The sequence below is a fragment of the Diceros bicornis genome, chromosome 35, assembly GCF_020826845.1.
Source record: "Diceros bicornis minor isolate mBicDic1 chromosome 35, mDicBic1.mat.cur, whole genome shotgun sequence".
In the NCBI taxonomy this organism is placed as follows: Eukaryota; Metazoa; Chordata; class Mammalia; order Perissodactyla; family Rhinocerotidae; genus Diceros; species Diceros bicornis.
The window spans coordinates 22,430,196-22,450,274 of NC_080774.1; the positions used below are offsets into that span (position 1 = coordinate 22,430,196).

At 37.9% G+C, this 20,079-nt stretch overlaps 1 protein-coding gene across 2 annotated transcripts in view; it reads right to left on the reverse strand.

Annotated features, from left to right (window-relative positions):
* The window catches only part of TTC28 (tetratricopeptide repeat domain 28), a 600,025-nt gene that overhangs the window by 548,708 nt on the left and 31,238 nt on the right, over window positions 1–20,079 (reverse strand). For both annotated transcript variants that reach the window (XM_058531684.1, XM_058531683.1), the window contains exon 2: window positions 18,013–18,291. In XM_058531684.1, the coding sequence (XP_058387667.1) occupies window positions 18,013–18,291 (279 nt within the window). The remainder of the gene's footprint in view (window positions 1–18,012; window positions 18,292–20,079) is intronic.

Sequence of the window (20,079 nt, forward strand, 5' to 3'; positions counted from 1 at the left end):
CAGTTAAATAACACCAGTTCTCTAATAACACAGTTCAAATTTCAATTACCACAGTACTTTAACTGTGAGTAACTGCATAAAGTACAATTCCACTGCTGGCTCTTTAGTCCACAGTGGCTATGTAATTAAGAGATGTGCATCATGATTAGGGACCAATCACATCACTCGTTTCAAAGACTGTCAGTGATTGGTCACTGCACATCTGTTATTCAGCTCACATACAAACAGCAAAGAGGTAGTTGTGTTGCCTCCTTATCTCTCAATGATAAACACATGTGCTCATTTTATAAAAATGGATTTTTGAAAGACAGAATTGACCAACAGGGGCTGGCCCAGTGGCATAGCAGTTAAGTTCACGTGTTCCGCTTCGGCGGCCTGGGGTTCACCAGTTCGGATCCTGGGTGCGGACCTACTCACTGCTCATCAAACCATGTTGAGGTGGCGTCCCCTATAGAAGAGCTACACTCTACAACTATGATACACAACTATGTGCTTGGGCTTTGGGAAGACAAAAGAAAAAGAGGAAGATTGGCAACAGATGTTAGCACAGGGCCAATCTTCCTCAAAAAAAAAAAAAAAGAATTGACCAACACAGATGAATACAGCAAAGAAATAAAAAGTGATGATCCTGGAGGTAAAAATCAAATCAAACATAAAGGGAGTTATAGAAGAAACAGGTGGCGTGGGAATGTTTACACAGCTACCATTCAAGAAATTCAGGCAAAAGAACTTAGTAAAGATTAACTTAACAACATAAATAGAAAAGTAGTTGTGACAAAAAGCCTGAACATGTTCCAGAGAAAGTGATGCTAGCAAAATTATTGGAATTATAGGAATTCTCAGAGATAATTCACAAAACTAAAAGCACAAAGGTTAAAATGTTGGAATCTGATCCAAATTAGAACAGAGTATGACACTTTGCCAAGGCATAGAAAAGATGCTCACTCTGTACTGTAAGTTATATGATCAGCAGAAGGCAGCAAGCACTGTTCAAATAACTCTAGATAAGCTTTTTTACAGAAAAATAAAATAAATTCTCAATGTTTCTAACATTTTAAATCATAGTGTATTAAATAAATATTAGTTTTATTATTTTTTCCACTCCTTATACATTTATAATCCATAGTAAGAGAGTTTTTAGTGTTTTGACAAAAACTTTTAAAGGCCACAGAACAATCTAAACTGTTACCAAGATCACACTGAAAGATTTTGCAGCTTGCACAGCCATTTCTATGGTACTGTGCCATCATGCAAAGCAAGGACTGCCTGTATATGCTATTTCCCTTATACTATGCTATCTCACTAAACATATGAAAGTTTTAATGTGGGATATTTGAAAGAAATGTTAGATTCCTTCCAGAACTGATTAAAAAGTAAACTAAAACTATTGAGGAATTCAGCTAACAATAAACAAGAACTTCTAAACCATCAAGGTGATAAGTTTATGGTCTGTGACGTCTGCATCCTTAATAGTCTTCAAGAAGAAAATGCACAATTTCATCTCCTAATTTTCTCATTGATTTAGACACTGAGGTTAAAAAAAAAAAAAAGGTGCCCAGCAATGTCTAGGCTATAAAATAAATAGAAGACAAACTTTTAAGGAATTTTCAAGCTAGTTTAAAATTCAGATACACCCAAATGACATGTTTATATAACAATATAAAGAATTAATTAAGTGAAATTAACAATACACAATGAATGATATATTAAAGCTCAATGTAGCTTCCAGGGAAAGGTAAGAGTTGAACTGGACCTACTTAGCCCAATAATAGTGGGAGCAAGGGAGAAAACTCCAGGCACAGAGCTTGGCATAAACAAGAAGGAAGAAGAAAAAGCAAAAGACTGGACCAACAAGAAGAGCAAGTTTGTCAGCATAGTAGCAAGAAATAAAGGGGGAAATGTGACCACTTGTGCAGAGTCTTGAATATCAATCCAAATGGTAACAGGAACAACAGAAAGTTTTTTATGAGAACATTCTAAGAATAAAAAGTTATCACAACAAAATAAGAAAGAAACTATAAGAATCTGGACTGTAATACTGCTGTGGAAATAAACTGCATAAGATATATATGGAATACATTTAAGAAAGAGTACAGAGGAGTTATTGACCAATTTGATACAAAGAATGAAAAAGGAAAAAGAGATAAATATCCTAAATGTATGAGACCTGATAACTGGGGAACAATGACCCCAATGAGAGAACTCAAAACATCAAGAAAGCCACGGGTTCAAGGAGGCAAGATGGGTTTATTGGGGATCCACTGACCATGAGGGACCTTGGATCACTGAAAAGACGTCACTTTTGCTTCCAGTAGCGACTGAGTAAGATCCTAGTGGACCCACTCCCACATAGAAAACAACTCTAAAATCTAGACATCATTCAAAAAGAAGCTACCTGAAAGCGCTGGAGAATGAAGAGAAGCAGGCAGATTTTGGAAGAAGAGACCTGTGAAGTGAGCTCCCATTTTCAAGAGGCAGAGGTGAGGTGCAATCAGAGTGGTGAGGAGGGTGACAGGAGTGCTGTCTTTCGGGCCTGGGGAATCAGAATACTGAAGCACAAGAAACCACAGCCTTTGGCTGAAGAGGAAGGGGATCCCAGAAGGAAAAGAAACAGAAAAGGGATACTCAAATTCTGTCTACCCACATCTTTGGCTAACACTTGAGTTATACATCTATGGAACAAATTCAAAGCAGTTCAACTAAAGACAAAATATTTGTACTGAAGCTGGAGCTACAACTCAAGAAACAAAGTATGCAGTTCTATTCCAACCAAGAAAATTACCTGCAAAGCAACAACATCAACAACAAGAGAAAAAAAATCATGGGCCAGCCCAGTGGCGTAGCAGTTAAGTTCACACATTCTGCTTCAGCGGCCTGAGTTTCACTGGTTCGGATCCTGGGTACCATCACAACTCATCAAGCCATGCTGAGGTGATGTCCCATACAAAAGAGCTACAACTCCACAACTATGATATACAACTATGTACTGGGGCTTTAGGGAGAAAAAAGAAAAACAGGAAGATTGGCAACAGATGTGAGCACAGGGCGAATGTTTCTCAAAAAAAAAAAAAATCCAGATGTGAGATTCAAGTCATATATTCAGTGTTATTAAAAAAAAAAGAAAAGAAAAAAGAAAGCAACTCAAAAAGTATTCAAATAAACCAATAAATGGCAAGAAAGAGTAAGAAAGGAACAAAAACAGAGAAGACACAGAAATAATAAAATGGTAGAGGCAAAAATCAACAGCATCAATAATTACATTAAATGTTAATGGACATGGGGCCGGCCCCGTGGCTTAGCGGTTAAGTGCGTGCGCTCCGCTACTGGCGGCCCGGGTTCGGATCCCAGGCACGCACCGACACACCGCTTCTCCGGCCATGCTGAGGCTGCGGCCCACATACAGCAACTAGAAGGAGGTGCAACTATGACATACAACTATCTACTGGGGCTTTGAGGGGGAAAAAAAAAAAGGAGGAGGATTGGCAACAGACGTTAGCCCAGAGCCGGTCTTCCTCAGCAAAAAGAGGGGGATTAGCATAGATGTTAGCTCAGGGCTGATCTTCCTCACAAAAAAAAAAAATGTTAATGGACAAATACTCCAATCAAAAGCAGAGACTGACAAAATTGATTTAAAAAGCAAGACCAATTAGATGCAGTCCCAAAGAGATGAATTTTAAATGTAAAGGCCCAGAGAGATAAAAATATATGTACAGAAAAAGATACAGGGCCAAGCCTGGTGGCATAGCGGTTAAGTTTGTGCACTCCACTTTGGCAGCCCAGGGTTCTGAGGTTCGAATCCCAGGCATGAACTGACGCACCACTCATCAAGCCATGCCGTGGTGGCATCCCACATAGAAAATAGAGGAAGATTAGCACAGATGTTAGCCCAGAGCCAATCTGGCTCAGCAAAAAGAGGAAGATCAGCAACAGATGTTAGCTCAGGGCCAATCTTCCTCACCAAAAAAAAAAAGATACATAATACAAAAAGTAAGCAGAAGGCGGCTGGAGTGGCCATATTAATATCAGACAAAATAGATTTTAGGACAAAAATTACTACCAAAGATAGAGAGGGACCTTGCATAATGATAAAAGGATCAATTCTTCAAGAAGACCTAACAATAAGAGAAGTGTATGTGCTAATAACAGAACTTGAAAAAACATGAAGCAAAAATTGACAATATTAAAGGGATAAAAAGCCAACTCCAAAATCTTAGTTGGAGATTTTAACTTCATTTCAGCAGTTGATGGACTAACTAGACAAAAAAAAAGTCAGCAAAGACATAGAAGATATGAACAACACTATCAACCACCTTGATTTAATTGATATCTGTAGAACTACACCTCACAACTGCAGAAGATACATTCTTTTCAAGAGCTCATAGTAGGGTTACCAGGATAAACCATATGCTGGGCCATAAAATAAGCCTCAGTAAATTTAAAAGCATTAATATCATGCCAAGTATGTTCTTTAATCACAATGGAATAAAGTCAGATATCAACAATAACTAAAAAAACCCCCAAATATTAGGAAAGTAAGCAACAAACTTAAAAAAACACATGGATTAAAGAAATACACAGGCCGGCCCCGTGGCTTAGTGGTTAAGTGCGCGCGTTCCGCTACTGGCGGCCCGGGTTCAGATCCCGGGCACGCACTGACGCACCGCTTATCCGGCCATGCTGAGGCCGCATCCCACATACAGCAACTAGAAGGATGTGCAACTATGACATACAACCATCTACTGGGGCTTTGGGGGAGAAATAAAAAAAAAGGAAGAGGATTGGCAATAGATGTTAGCTCAGAGCCGGTCTTCCTCAGCAAAAAGAGGAGGATTAGCATGGATGTTAGCTCAGGGCTGATCTTCCTCACAAAAAAAAAAAAAAGAAATACTCACAAAGAAAATTAGAGGGCCGGCCCTGTGGCTTAGCGGTTAAGTGCGCGCGCTCTGCTACTGGCGGCCCGGGTTCGGATCCCGGGCGCGCACCGACACACCGCTTGCCCGGCCATGCTGAGGCTGCGTCCCATATACAGCAACTAGAAGGATGTGCAACTATGACATGCAAGTATCTACTGGGGCTTTGGGAGAAAAAGGGAAAAAAAAAGGAGGAGGATTGGCAATAGATGTTAGCTCATGGCTGATCTTCCTCACAAAAAAAAAAAAAATTAGAAAATTTCTGAACTGAATGTTAATGAAAATATAATATGTCAGAATTTGTGGAATGCAGCAAAAGCAGTGCTAGGAGAGAACATTTTAGCTTTATATGCTTATATTAAAAAAAGAAGAAAGCTTTAAAATCAATTCCATTTGGATGGGAATAGCCTAATTCCCATCTTAAGAAATGAAAAGGAGAGCAAATTAAATGTAAAATAATTAGAATAAAATAATTCCCATCTTAAGAAATGAAAAGGAGAGCAAATTAAATGTAAAATAATTAGAAAGAAGGAAATAATAAAGAGCAGAAATTGATAAAAGAGAAAACATACAACAATATTGAAAATCAATGACACTAATAGCTGGATTATCTTGAAAGATCAACAAAATTGATAAACCTCTAGGCAGACTAAGGAGACAAAAGAGAGAAGACACAAATTAACAATATCAAGAAAGAAAGAAAGGACATCACTATAGATCTTACAAAAATTAAAAAGATAATAAGGGAATGTTTAACAACTTTATGCCAATAAATTTGCAACCCAGATTAAATGTAAAAATTAATTGAAAGAAACAAAATACCAAAACTAATCAAAGAAGAATTAGAAAAGTTGAATGGTCTTATAGCAATTAAAGAAATCAAATCCACAATTAAAACCTTCCCACAAAGAAAAGTCCAGGTAAAGTGGTGAATCCCACCAAATACTTAAGGAAAAAACAATGCCAATCCTATATAAACTCTTTTAGTAAATACAAAAGAGGGAACACTTCACAACTCATTGTATGAGGCCAGTATCACTCTGATACCAAAACCAGACAAAGATATCATGAGAAAAGAAAACATAGATCAATATCCCTCATAAACATAGATGCAAAAATTCTTAACAAATCTATAGCAAATCATATCCAACAATATATACAAAGGATAATACATAATGACTAAGTGGTATTTCTCCCCTGAATGCAAGGTTGGCTTAACATCCCAAAACAAAATCAATTTAATTTACCACGTTAACAGACTAAATGAGAAAAAAAAATATTATAATTTCAAGAGATGAAGAAAAAAATGAAACAAAATTCAACACACAATCATAATAGGAATTAAGGGAACATCCTCCACCTGATTAAGGGCATCATCCTCAACAATGAAAAGCTCAATGCCTTGCCAGATCAGAAATGAGTAAAGGAAGTTCACTATGACCATTTCTATTCAAAATTGTACTGGATAGCCTAACCAGTACTGTGAAGCAAGAAAAAGAAATAAAATGCATATGGCAAAAGAAAGGAAAAAGAATTGTCATTACTTGCAAGCAACATGATTGTGTACAAAAAAAACCCTAAGGGATCTGCAAAAAACCCTACTGGAACTTAAAAGTGAATTCAACAGGGTCACATGACATAAAGTACAAAAATACATTGTATTTCAATAGACCAGCAATGAAAAATTTTATATTCATTTATAATAGCAACAAAAAACAAAACACCGGGGCAGGCCCAGTGGCACAGTGGTTGGGTTCGCACATTCTGCTTCAGCAGCCCAGGGTTCATGGGTATCGGATCCAGGGCACGGACCTACTCACTGCTTATCAAGCCATGCTGTGGCAGGCATCCCACATATAAAGTAGAAGAAGATGGGCACGGATTTTAGCCCAGGGCCAATCTTCCTCAGCAAAAAGAGGATTGGCAACAGATGTTAGCTCAGGGCTAATCTCTCTCACACACACAAAAAAACTTAGGAATAAATTTAATAAAAGCTGTGCAAGAACTGAACACTGAAAACTACAAAGAGTTGCAAAAGGAAATAAAAGAAAAACTAAATAAATGAAGAGATATACCATGTTCACGGATTGGAAGACTCAATAACGTTAAGATGGCAATTCTCTCCAAATAGCTCTAAAAATTCAATGCAATTCCACTAATTTCCCAGTAGGCTTTTTGAAGAAATAGATAAGCTGATTCTACAAATTACAGAAAAATGCAAAGACAGAGAACAGCAAAAAAAAAACCTAAAAAAAGAAGAACAAAGTTGGAAGACTCACAATATCTGATGTCAAGACATACAATAAAGCCATGGTAAACCAGACAGTATGAATAGAGCATAAGGATAGATAGATCAATGGAACAAAATAGAGAGTCCAGTAATAGCTCCACACTTTTATGGTCAAATGGTTTGTGACAAAGGTGCCAAAGATAATTCTTTGGGAAAGAATAGTCTATACAACAAATATTGCTGGAACATGGTTATCTATATGGAAAAAAAATAAATAAACCTTGACCCTTATCTCATCCCATACCCTAAAATTAATTCAAAATTAATCTTAGACCTAAAAGAACTATAAAACTATAAAAATTCTACAAGAAAACATAAGAAAAACTTTATAATCTTGAGAAAGACAAATATTTCTTACACAGGACACACATAAAAAATGAACATAGACAACAGCTAAGAGGCAGGTGGAGATAAGGTATCACAATTTAGTAATAGGACTGGGCTTATGCTTTTTGGAGGGCTCTCACAGTGCTTTGTTTATGTCTTTTGCAGCCCGTTTCACACCAAAATCATTCTTGCATTCAGACAAAATAGACGTGAATAAAAGACTCTCTATCCAATCTCTGAAGCCCTTGGATCTTTACATAAAAAATTAACACTTACAGAGAGAGATAAAAATTAGAAAAAGTATATTTTCCCACATCAAACTAGACAAGGATGACATTTCAGAGAAAGATTCCAGAAAGGCAAAGGATTATAATGAAAAAGTCAGTTTAAAAAGTGAAAATTAGGGGTCCGGCCTCGTGGCATACTGGTTAAGTGTGCCCACTCCGCTGTTGGTGGCCTGGCAGCAGTTGGTGGTTCAGATCCAGGCGCGCACTGATACACCACTTGTCAGGCCATGCTGTGGCGCCATCCCACATAAAGTGGAGGAAGATTGGCAGGGATGTTAGCTCAGGGCCAGTCTTTCTCGCAAAAAGAGGAGCATTGGCACAGATGTTAGCTCAGGGCTGATCTTCCTCACAAAAAAAAAAAAAGTGAAAATTAAGGAGGAATGATGTCAGCATCATGGCAGAGTGAGCTTTCCCCGTAGACTCTCCCTCAATAAGATACAACAAAAAAGACATTCAGATACCAACAAAGGACACTCACACAAAACAAAAAACATCTGAGAGAGACCCACACAGCTGTACTTCTGAAGGTGAAGGTGCTGGAACCCCCGGAGGAAGTGGGGAGAGGTAAGGAGAAATCCTCCCCCCTTCCATTCAGTCAGCCACTCTGGGTCCTCACGGCTCCCACAGAGAGAGGGGGGAGGTGCGGCCCTCTGCAGGAAAACTGTCACTCTCCAAGTTCTCTCACAGCCTGTGGGAAATTCCCATACGGAGGAGACGGAACTGTTCCTGGGGTGCCGTCAACATCTGAGCACCCCAGGAGAACAGACTTGAGGGAAGAACGAGAAGCCTCCGAGATCGGGCAGGTGAAAGAGAGCCCCTCCCCGCAGGCAAGCCAAGCACTTCAGCACAGCTGGTCAGCCAGAGTGCCCGCAGATTGCAGCAGGCTCAGAATACACAGCTCTTGACCCCCACCCAGTGGCAACAGGTGGAAACTGCAACCACATATTTTTAGGATAAGGAAAAACAAGCCAACATCAGCAGGCATGATGTAAAAATATATTAAATCTCCAGACCAGAAGGGAAATGACAAGCACTCAGAAATCAATCCTGAAGGCACAGAAATTTATAATCTAAACAACAGAGAATTCAAAATAGCTATCAGAAAAAAGCTCAATGAATTGTAAGAAAATACAGATAGACAATTCAATGAAATCAGGAATTTCTTCACAGAAGAGACTGAAACCATAAAGAAAAGCCAATCAGAAATGTTAGAGATGAAAAACACAATGGAGGAGATAAAGGATAATCTGGAATCTTTAAAGAACAGAGCTGACAATATAGAGGAAAGAATTAGCATTGAGGACAGGAATGCAGAAATGCTCCACATAGAAGAGGAGAGAGAACTGAGACTAAAAAGAAGTGAAGAAACTCTCCAAGATATATCTGACTCATTAGGAAATGCAACATAAGGATTGTAGGTATTCCTGAGGGAGAAGAGAGGGAAAAAGGAGCAGAGAGCTTGTTCAAGGAAATAATAGCTGAGAACTTCCCAAATCTGGGGAAGCAGCTGGAAATACCAGTGAATGAAGTCAATAGATCTCCTAAATATATCAACATGAAAAGACCCTCTCCAAGGCATACACTAGTAAAGCTGGCAAAAGTCAATGACAAACAATATTAAGAGCAGCTAGACAAAAAAATAATAATAATAATGTACAAAGGAATTCCCATAAGGCTCTCAGCAGATTTCTCAACAGAAACTTTACAGGCTAGGAGAGACTGGAATGCTATATTAAAAATTCTGAAAGAGAAAAACGTTCAGCCAAGAATATTCTATCCAGCAAAAATATCCTTCAGATATGATGGAGAAATAATAACTATCCCAGATAAACAAAATCTAAGGGAGTTCATTGCCATGAGACCCCCCCCCCCACTACAAGAAATGTTCAAGAAGGCCCACATGCCTGGAAAAAAAGAGAGAAAGGGGATATAAAGCTTTGAGCAAGGAGAAAAATAGGTACACAAAATCAAAAACATTGCAGCTCTCTATCAGAATAGGTTAGCAAACACTTAATTATAAAAATCAAAGAATAAGGGAAGTAAACACCAAAAATAAGTATAACCTCATCACTTTAAACACACATTCACAACACAAGATGGAATAAGTTGTGACAATAATAACTTAGAAGGGGAAGAGGAAAAGGATCAAATCGACTTAGTCTAAGGAAATAAGAGGTCATCAGATAATGGACTATCTCACCCATGAGATTTTTTTATACAAACCTCATGGTAACCACTAAACAAGTAATTAGAACAGAGTCACATATGATAAACAAATAGAAAACTAAAAGAATCATGATACAGAACTACCAAACTGAATTGGTAGTCTGAAACACATGGGACAAGAAACAAAGGAAATGCAAAAGAACCGGAAAATGAGTGACAAAATAGCAACAGTAAGCCCTCATATATCAATAATCACTCTAAATGTAAACGGATTGCATTCTCCAAACAAAAGACACAGAGTGGTGGAATGGATTAAAAAGCAAGACCCAACAATATGCTGCCTCCAGGAAACACATCTCAGCTCTAAAGACAAACACAGACTCAGAGTGAAAGGATGGAAGACAATACTCCAAGCTAGTGGCAAACAAAAGCAGGTGTTGCCATACTTACATCAGGCAAAGTAGACTTCAAGATAAAACAGGTGGGGCCGGCCCCATGGCGTAGTGGTTAAGTCGCGCATGCTCCGCTGCTGGCGGCCCAGGTTCGGATCCCGGGCGCGCACCGAGGCACTGTTTGTCGAGCCATGCTGTGGCGGCATCCCATATAAAGTAGAGGAAGATGGGCACAAATGTTAGCCCAGGGCCAGTCTTCCTCAGCAAAAAAAAAAGAGGAGGATTGGCATGGATGTTAGCTCAGGGCTGATCTTACTCACAAAACAAAAAAAAAAAAGATAAAACAGGTAATGAGCGACAAAGGGGGCAATACATAATGGTAAAAGGGACACTCCACAAAGAAGACATGTCAATTATAAATATACATGCACCCAACACAGGAGCACCAAAGTACATAAAGCAAATATTAACAAACCTAAAATGAGATATTAACAACAACACAATAATAGTAGGGGATCTTAACGTCCCACTTACATCAATGGCTAGATCATCCAGATAAAAAGTCAATAAGGAAATAGTGGATTTAAACAAAAAACTAGATGAGATGGACTTAACAGATATATACAGAGCACTCCATCCAAAACAGCAGACTACAAATTCTTCTCAAGCACACATGGAACATTCTCAAGGATAGACTATATGTTGGGAAACAAGGCAAGACTCTATAAATTTAAGAAGACTAAAATCATAACAAGCGTCTTTTGTGACCATAATGATATAAAACTAGAAATCAACTACAAGAAAATAACTGGGAAAGTGACAAAGATGTGGAGACCAAACAACATGCTACTGAACAACCAATGGATCACTGATGAAATTAAAGGAGAAATCAAAAAATATCTGGAGACAAATGAAAATGAAAATACGCCACACCAACTCATATGGGATGCAGCAAAAGCGGTCCTGAGAGGACAACTCATAGCAATACAGGCCCACCTTAACAAACAAGAAAAATTCCAAATAAGCAACCTTAAACTACACCTAACAGAACTAGAAAAAGAAGAACAAACAAAGCCCAAAGTCAGTAGAAGGAGAGAAATAATAAAAATTAGAGCAGAAATAAATGAAATTGAAACAAAAAAAAAACAGTAGAAAGGATCAATGAAACAAAGAGTTGGTTCTTTGAGAAGATAAACAAAATTGACAAACCTTTAGCCAGACTCACTAAGAAAAAAAGAGATAAGGCTCAAATAAATAAAATTAGAAATGAAAGTAGAGAAATGACAGTGGATACCACAGACATACAAAGGATTATAAGAGAATACTATGAAAAACTATATGGCAACAAATTGGACAATCTACAAGAAATGGATAAATTCTTAGACTCATACAACCTTCCAAAACTGAACCAAGAAGAAACAGAGAATGTGAATAGAGCAATCACAAGTAAAGAGATTGAAACAGTAATCAAAAACCTCCCCAAAAATAAAAGTCCAGGACAAGATGGCTTCTCCAGAGAATTTTACCAAACATTCAAAGATGATTTAATATCTATCCTTCTCAAACTATTCCAAAAAGTAGAGGAAGATGGAACACTTCCTAACACATTCTACAAGGCCAACATCACCCTGATACCAAAGCCAGACAAGGACAATACAAAGAAGGAAAATTACAGGCCAATATCATTGATGAACATAGATGCAAAAATCCTCAACAAAATATCAGCAAACCGAATACTGTACTGTGTTAAAAAGATCATACACCATGACCAAGAGGGATTTATACCAGGGGACACAGGGATGGTTGAACATCCGCAAATCAACGAATGTGACACACCACATTAACAAAACGAGGAATAAAAACCACATGATCATCTCAATAGATGCAGCGAAGGCATTTGACAAGATCCAACATCCATTTACGATAAAAACTCTCAACAAAATGGGTATAGAAGGAAAGTGCCTCAACATAATAAAGGCCATATACGACAAAGCCACAGCCAACATCATACTCAATGGGGAAAAACTGGAAGCCATTCCTCTGAGAACAGGAACAAGACAAGGGTGCCCACTCTTGCCACTCTTTTTTTGTGTGTGTGAGGAGATCAGCCCTGTGCTAACATCTGCCAATCCTCCTCTTTTTTTGCTGAGGAAGACTGGCCCTAGGCTAACATCCGTGCCCACCTTCCTCCACTTTATATGGGACGCCGCCACAGCATGGCTTGCCAAGCAGTGCGTCCGTGCATGCCCGGGATCCGAACCGGCGAACCCCAGGCTGCCACAGTGGAGTGTGCGCACTTAACTGCCTGTGCCACCAGGCCAGCCCTCTAGCCACTCTTATTCAACATAGTACTGGAGGTTTGGGCCAGAGCAATTAGGCAAGAAAAAGGAATAAAGGGAATCCAAATAGGTAATGGAGAAGTGAAGCTCTCACTATTTGCAGATGACATGATTTCATATACAGAAAACCCTAAAGAATCCATTGGAAAACTATTAGAAATAATCAACAACTACAGCAAAGTTGCAGGGTACAAAATCAACCTACAACAATCAGTTGCATTTCCATATGCTAATAACGAACTAACAGGAAGAGAACTCAAAAAGACGGTCCCATTTACAATCTCAACAAAAAGAATAAAATATCTAGGAATAAATTTAACCCAGGAAGTGGAAGACCTACACAATGAAAAGTATAAGACATTACTGAAAGAAATCGATGAAGACATAAAGAAATGGAAAAACATCCTTGCACATGGATTGGAAGAATAAATATAGTTAAAATGTCCGTATTACCTAAAGCAATCTACAGATTCAACGCAATCCCAATCAGAATCCCAATGACATTCTTCATGGAAATAGAACAAAAAATACTAAAATACAAATGGGGCAACAAAAGACCCCGAACAGCTAAAGTAATCCTGAGAAAAAAGAACAAAGCTGGAGGCATCACAATCCCTGACTTCAAAATACACTACAAAGCGATAGTAATCAAAACAGCTTGGTACTGGTAAAAAAACAGACACACAGATCAATGGAACAGAACTGAAAGTCCAGAAATAAAACCACACATCTACAGGTAGTTAATCTCCAACAAAGGAGCTAAGAACATACAATGGAGAAAGAAAAGTCTCTTCAATAAATGGTGCTGGGAAAACTGGACAGCCACTTGCAAAAGAATGAAAGTGGACCATCTTCTTTCACCATACACAAAAATTAACTCAAAATGGATCAAAGACCTTAAGGTGAGACCTGAAACTATAAAACTCCTGGAAGAAAATATAGGCAGTACACTATATATTTGACATCAGTCATAAAGGGAGCTTTTCGAATTCCATGTCTACTCAGACAACGGAAACAAAAGAAAAAATAAACAAGTGGGACTTCATCAGATTAAAGAGCTTCTACAAGGCAAATGAAACCAGGATCAGAAGGAATAGACAACCCACCAGCTGGGAGAAAATATTTGCAAATCATATATCTGACAAGGGCTTAATCTCCATAACATATAAAGAACTCATACAACGAACAACAGAAAAACAACCCGGAGACGGACTGGTGGCACAGCAGTTAAGTTTGCGTGCTCCACTTCAGCAGCCCAGGGTTCAAAGGTTCGGATCCTAGGCGCGGACCAATGCACTGCTTGTCAAGCCATGCTGTGTTGGCATCCCATACAAAGTAGAGTAAGATGGGCACGATGTTAGCCCAGGGCCAATCTTGCTCAGCAAAAAGAGGAGGTCTGGCAATGGATGTTAGCTCAGAGCCAGTCTTACACACACACACACACACACACACACACACACACACAAAACCTGAGCAAAAAAATGGGCAGAGGATATGAACAGATCTTTCCCAAGGAAAATTACAGATGGCCAATAGGCATAGGAAAAGAGGTTCAACATCACTACTAATCAGGGAAATGCAAATCAAAACCACACTAAGATATCACCTTATACCCATTAGAATGGCTATAATCACCAAGACAAAAAACAACAAATGCTGGAGAGGTTGTGGAGAATCAAGCACCCTAATTCACTGCTGGTGGGAATGCAAACTGGCGCAGCCTCTATGGAAAACAGGATGGTGATACCTCAAAAAATTAAAAATAGAAATACCTTATGATCCAGTTATCCCACTACTGGGTATCTACCCAACGAACCTGAAATCAACAATCCAAAGAGGCTTATGCACCCCTATTTTCATCACAGCATTATTCACTATAGCCAAGAAGTAGAAGCAACCCATGTCCCTCGACTGATGATTGGATAAAGAAGATGTGGTGTATATATATAAGATGAAATACTACTCAGCCATAAAAAAGACAAAATTGTCCCATTTGCAACACCATGGATGGACCTGAAGGGTATTATGTTAAGCAAAATAAGCCAGAGAGAGAAAGACAAACACCGCATGATTTCACTTATATGTGGAAGATAAACTAACACACGGACAGAGAGAACTGTTTGGTGGTTACTGGGGCAAGGGGGTTGGGAGGTGGGCACAAGGGGTGAAGGGAGGCATTTGTATGATGACTGACAAACAATAACAAACAATAATGTATAACTAAAATTTCACAATGTTATAAACTATTAAGACATCAATGAAAAAATAAATTTTTTTGTGTGTGTGTGTGAGGAAGATCAGCCCTGAGCTAACATCCATGCTAATCCTCCTCTTTTTGCTGAGGAAGACCGGCTCTGAGTTAACATCTATTGCCAATGCTCCTCCTTTTTTTTTTTTGACCCCCAAAGCCCCAGTAGATAGTTGTATGTCATAGTTGCACATCCTTCTAGTTGCTGTATGTGGGACGCAGCTTCAGCATGGCCGGACAAGCGGTGCGTCAGTGTGCGCCCGGGATCCAAACCCAGGCCGCCAGTAACGGAGCACGCGCTCTTAACTGCTAAGCCATGGGGCCGGCCCAATAAAAAATTATTTTAAAAGTCAAAATTGAAAGAAAAAGGAATTGATGAAATTTCACCAGACATATCTTTTTGATAAGAAAGTATTAGTGAACTTTCTTTTACATATGAGTATATTTCTAGTAAAATAAGTATAAAATCAAGTTTTTATAAAATGAAACTTTTTTTTTATTTTTTTTTTAAAGATTTTATTTATTTATTTATTTTCCCCCCGAAGTCCCAGTAGATAGTTGTATGTCATAGCTGCACATCCTTCTAGTTGCTGTATGTGGGATGCGGCCTCAGCATGGCTGGAGAAGCGGTGCATCAGTGCACGCCCGGGATCCGAACCCGGGCCGCCAGCAGCGGAGTGCATGCACTTAACCACTAAGCCATGGGGCCGGCCCTAAAATGAAACATTTTTATGCAGTAGTGGAAGTTTTTTTTTTTTTTTTTTTGAGGAAGATCAGCCCTGAGCTAACATCCATGCTAATCCTCCTCTTTTTGCTGAGGAAGACCAGCTCTGAGCTAACATCTATTGCCAACCCTCCTCCTTTTTTTTCCCCAAAGCCCCAGGAGATAGTTGCATGTCAGAGTTGCACATGCTTCTAGTTGCTGTATGTGGGATGCGGCCTCAGCACGGCCAGAGAAGCAGTGTGTTGGTGTGCGCCCGGGATCTGAACCCGGGCCGCCAGTAGCAGAGCACGCGCACTTAACCGCTAAGCCACGGGGCCGGCCCAAAATGAAATTTTTATGCAGTAGTGGAAATTTCTTTATAAATTAATTTTATTATGAATCATATTGTATAGGAAGACTCTTTCATGATTTCAATAATAAGCCCTAACTTATATTTTATATAATTCTAGATGTTTTTAAGTTAAGTTTGCTTAAAGCCAAATATGGAGCTGAAATCTTAATGTAAATTGTAAATATACAATAAGTTCACCTATCATAAAGGGAAAAAAATCAGAAACTAAAACCTAATAGAAGTTATCCTGAAATGTTGATTTTTCATCTATAATCATAAAAGTGTACCTTATTCAGCCATTTTTTGTGCAAAAATCACAAGAGGTTGACAAGAGAAAGTGAAAATGACATATAAAAAGGAAAAAGATAAAAGATTAAAGACGTTCACAACTGTAAGGACACAAGATAAGTGGATCCAAAAAAAGGAAGGAACGGAGATACTTAATTTGAAAATTAAGCTGTTTATACTTATCAGGCTCATTGCATCAACCACAGGCTTTTTTAAAGAAAGGGAAAAGAAAAAGGGAAGACACGCCAAGACTTGCTAGAATAATTTACTAATTTGAATCTTTAATAAAAATGTTACAATCATAGCTATTATATACCAAACACCTACTACATACAAGTAACAAATTATCCCTAACTCTTAAATAACCTTACAAGTAGGTATTATTATCCCATTTATCTTAACCCCAGAGAGGTGAAGAGATTTACCCAAAGCCATACTGTCATTAATAGAAGAGAAGGAATCTGAACCTGGGTCTGTTCTTTAAAACAATATTGTAACTCCCAAACGGTGTCACAATTTTTTAAAACAGATTTTGTTTAATTTATAATGATTATGGTTATAAAAGAAATCCTTTAGGGAACTGCAGAACACTAAACAATTCATGAGGCAGCACCAATACTGGAAATTCCACTGAATGAGGCCAAAAACACCTAGAGAGCTCAAGTATAAAGTAATATGATTATGATATATTATTAATAAGATAGACTCTTTTTTAAGTCTCTAGGAAATATACATTAACCTTTGTTAACCCAACAGAAAGCCAAGAATGGGATCAAATGGTTTTGTGGTTCAATAAAAAATATTTCAAATACTTCAATCACATCTTAAGAAATCATTTCTAAAATAAACTGGGGGTTAGGCAGTGAACAGGCACACTGAAAATAAAGCATATACAAAACAAAAATAACAACTCAAGCTTTAAACTATTCAAGAGAATATAGATAATTACAAAGATTAGGAAAAAAAGTGTCTCTGATTAAATACTATTCTGTAAGCAAGCAGTCTAACAGAAAATAAAATCCATTATTTTAAATTGAAAGAAAGAAACACGATGATCATACTCCATCTAAAACATCTGTGGAAAAAAAAAAATGTCCAAAACCTATATAAATAACTAGAATGTATCCTATTAATAAGCTGAGTGACAAAAAAATTCAAATCTCAAACATACAGGAAAAGAATTAAACTTGGACATGCACAAAAAAAGGAAACCATTCACTAGTGTACCAGCTCAATGAAGCCATTCTACTTTTTGCCGAAGTATAAACTAATATTAAAATTAATATTTAAATGTTAAATATTTAAATATTTAGTACTTCATACTAATAAAAATTAAATATTTAAATAATATTAAAATATTAATATCTGGAGGCCGGCTCGGTGGCGTAGTGGCTAAGGTCACACGCTCCACTTCAGTGGCCCAGGGTTCACAGGTTTGGATCCCCGGCCCGGACCTACTCACCACTTATCAAGCCATGTTGTGGCAGGCATCCCACATATTAAAAAAAAGTAGAGGAAGACGGGCACGGATGTTAGCCCAGGGCCAATCTTCCCCAGAAAAAAGAGGAGGATTGGCAACAGATGTTCACTCAGGGCTAATCTTCCTCACAGAAAAAAAAAAAAATTAAAAACTGCACTGAGACAATAAAATGTTACAGTAAAATAAGAAATCAGCACAAAAGATTCTATGAAAGTAAATGAAATTTCTACCTTTGGCCATTTGGGATTAAGAAGTCGAGCTTTGATTGCATCATCCAGTGCCTTGTCATACTGTTGGATTTTCATATAGGCTGCAGATCTATTGCTGTATAAGATGCAGTTCTGAGGGTCAACAGCCAGGGCTTCATTGTACAGAACAATAGCTGTGTGGAAATCTCCATCATGACAGGCCTGATTACTCTGACGAACTTTCTCCACAAATTCAGCTTTGCTCAGCACTGGTCCATCAGGACTTCTCTGGCCAATAGTCTTAGCACCAAAGAGAGGAATCTACAAACAAAGAAACTTTGTGAGACAAAGTTCAGATACTCCAGAGGGGTTCCCTGTCTGAACTTCAAGAGAATACGGACATTCTTCATGGTCTGCTTTGTACTCTAGTTAACCTTTGCGCCCTGAAAGACAATAAACTTTCCAAGAAGCAGCCAACATAGTGCCTTGAATACACATGTATATATTTGTATGTGTAGGTTTATATATATACATATAGTTATAAACATACATACTTATATTTACACATGTATATATTTTTTGATTGAGAGAATGAATGAACACAAAAGAGTACTGTACTCAGGCTTGTCCGTGGTAATTTAAAGTTATACTAAGGGAAAGGCCAAAATACAACCTCTACAGACAATATGATCTCAACTATGTTAAGATGGTTGCACTTAGGGGCCGGCCTGGTGGCAGAGTGGTTAAGTTCGCATGTTCCGCTTCGGCGGCCCAGGGTTCACCAGTTCGGATCCAGGTTGCAGACCTACTCACCGCTCATCAAGCCATGCTGAGGCGGTGTCCCACACAGAAGAGCTACAACTCTATAACTATGATATACAACTATGTACTGGAGCTTTGGGGAGAAAAAAGAAAAAAGACGAAGACTGGCAACAGATGTTAGCGCAGGGCCAAGCTTCCTAAAAAAAAAAAAAAAACCAACTGATGGTTGCACTTAAAAAGATAATGAAAGGAACAAGATCAAAATATTAACTATGCTAAATTATCTATGGATATAAGATTATAGATTATTTGTATTTTCTTAAAATTTTCTCTTATCCAACTGTTAGGCAATGAGCATATGTTAAGTTTTCAAATAAAAAAATAAACTTTTAAAAAATAAATTTTAATGTACCAATGAATCTTTTTAGACTGGCAAATTTGCTAACTGTAATTTGGCTACTATCATGGAATTTCAAAGACAAACACCAGGTTTTGGAGATTACTAAAAAGAAAAAAAGTCTGCTGTAAATTGTATCTTGGCAATTTAAGGCAGTTTTTGATGTTGAATTTTCCAAATCACTAAGTTCTCTAAGACTTTATAGCACTGATTTTAAAACCAAAGCAAGTGAATGAGGCAAATGCTATTCATTTTTAAAACAGGAAAATTATGAACTGCATTAGAGTCCCAAGGGAAGAAATTTAAGACAGCAGTATCAAGAGAGAAAGTTTGCAATTCTAAGCAGGCTTACCCTAAGTGAAATTAAAACAAAAAGTGTAATTTTCTTCCCCATGTCTTCCTTTAAAACTAAGTCCAGTCCCTCCATTCAAAAGAGGAAGAATCTGATATGTAACACACCAACACGTACAATAGTAATAGACTCCTCACAGAGGTATTTGCATTAAAAAGAATAAATTGCACAGAGAGGAAGAAGAAAGGCAGATCTAATCTCTCACATAGGCAACCACTATTTTTCCTCTGCTTACAGGGATATCATGTCCTAGATTTCCAGGACAATCTGAAACATTAAAATATCCTAGAAGTTTCAAATTTCAGTGTCCAAGTTATATCCCTCAACTTCCTCATACTGGAAGTGGCTAACCAATAATGTATGTTGGTCAGTTTTGGTGTCTTTGTTTTGTTTTGTTTTAAATTATGATCATGAACCATACTGCTTGAAAGTGAATGGACTATGTAACATTTACCAAACAACCAGGATTTTCCTGAACAGTCTTGATTTTTAATTATTTTACCCACATCATCCAACCAATGTGTAAGACATTGACAATGTATAAGACTGATTTCATTTTAGAAAATACAGTTGTCATGACACTACTCAAGGGCAGTAC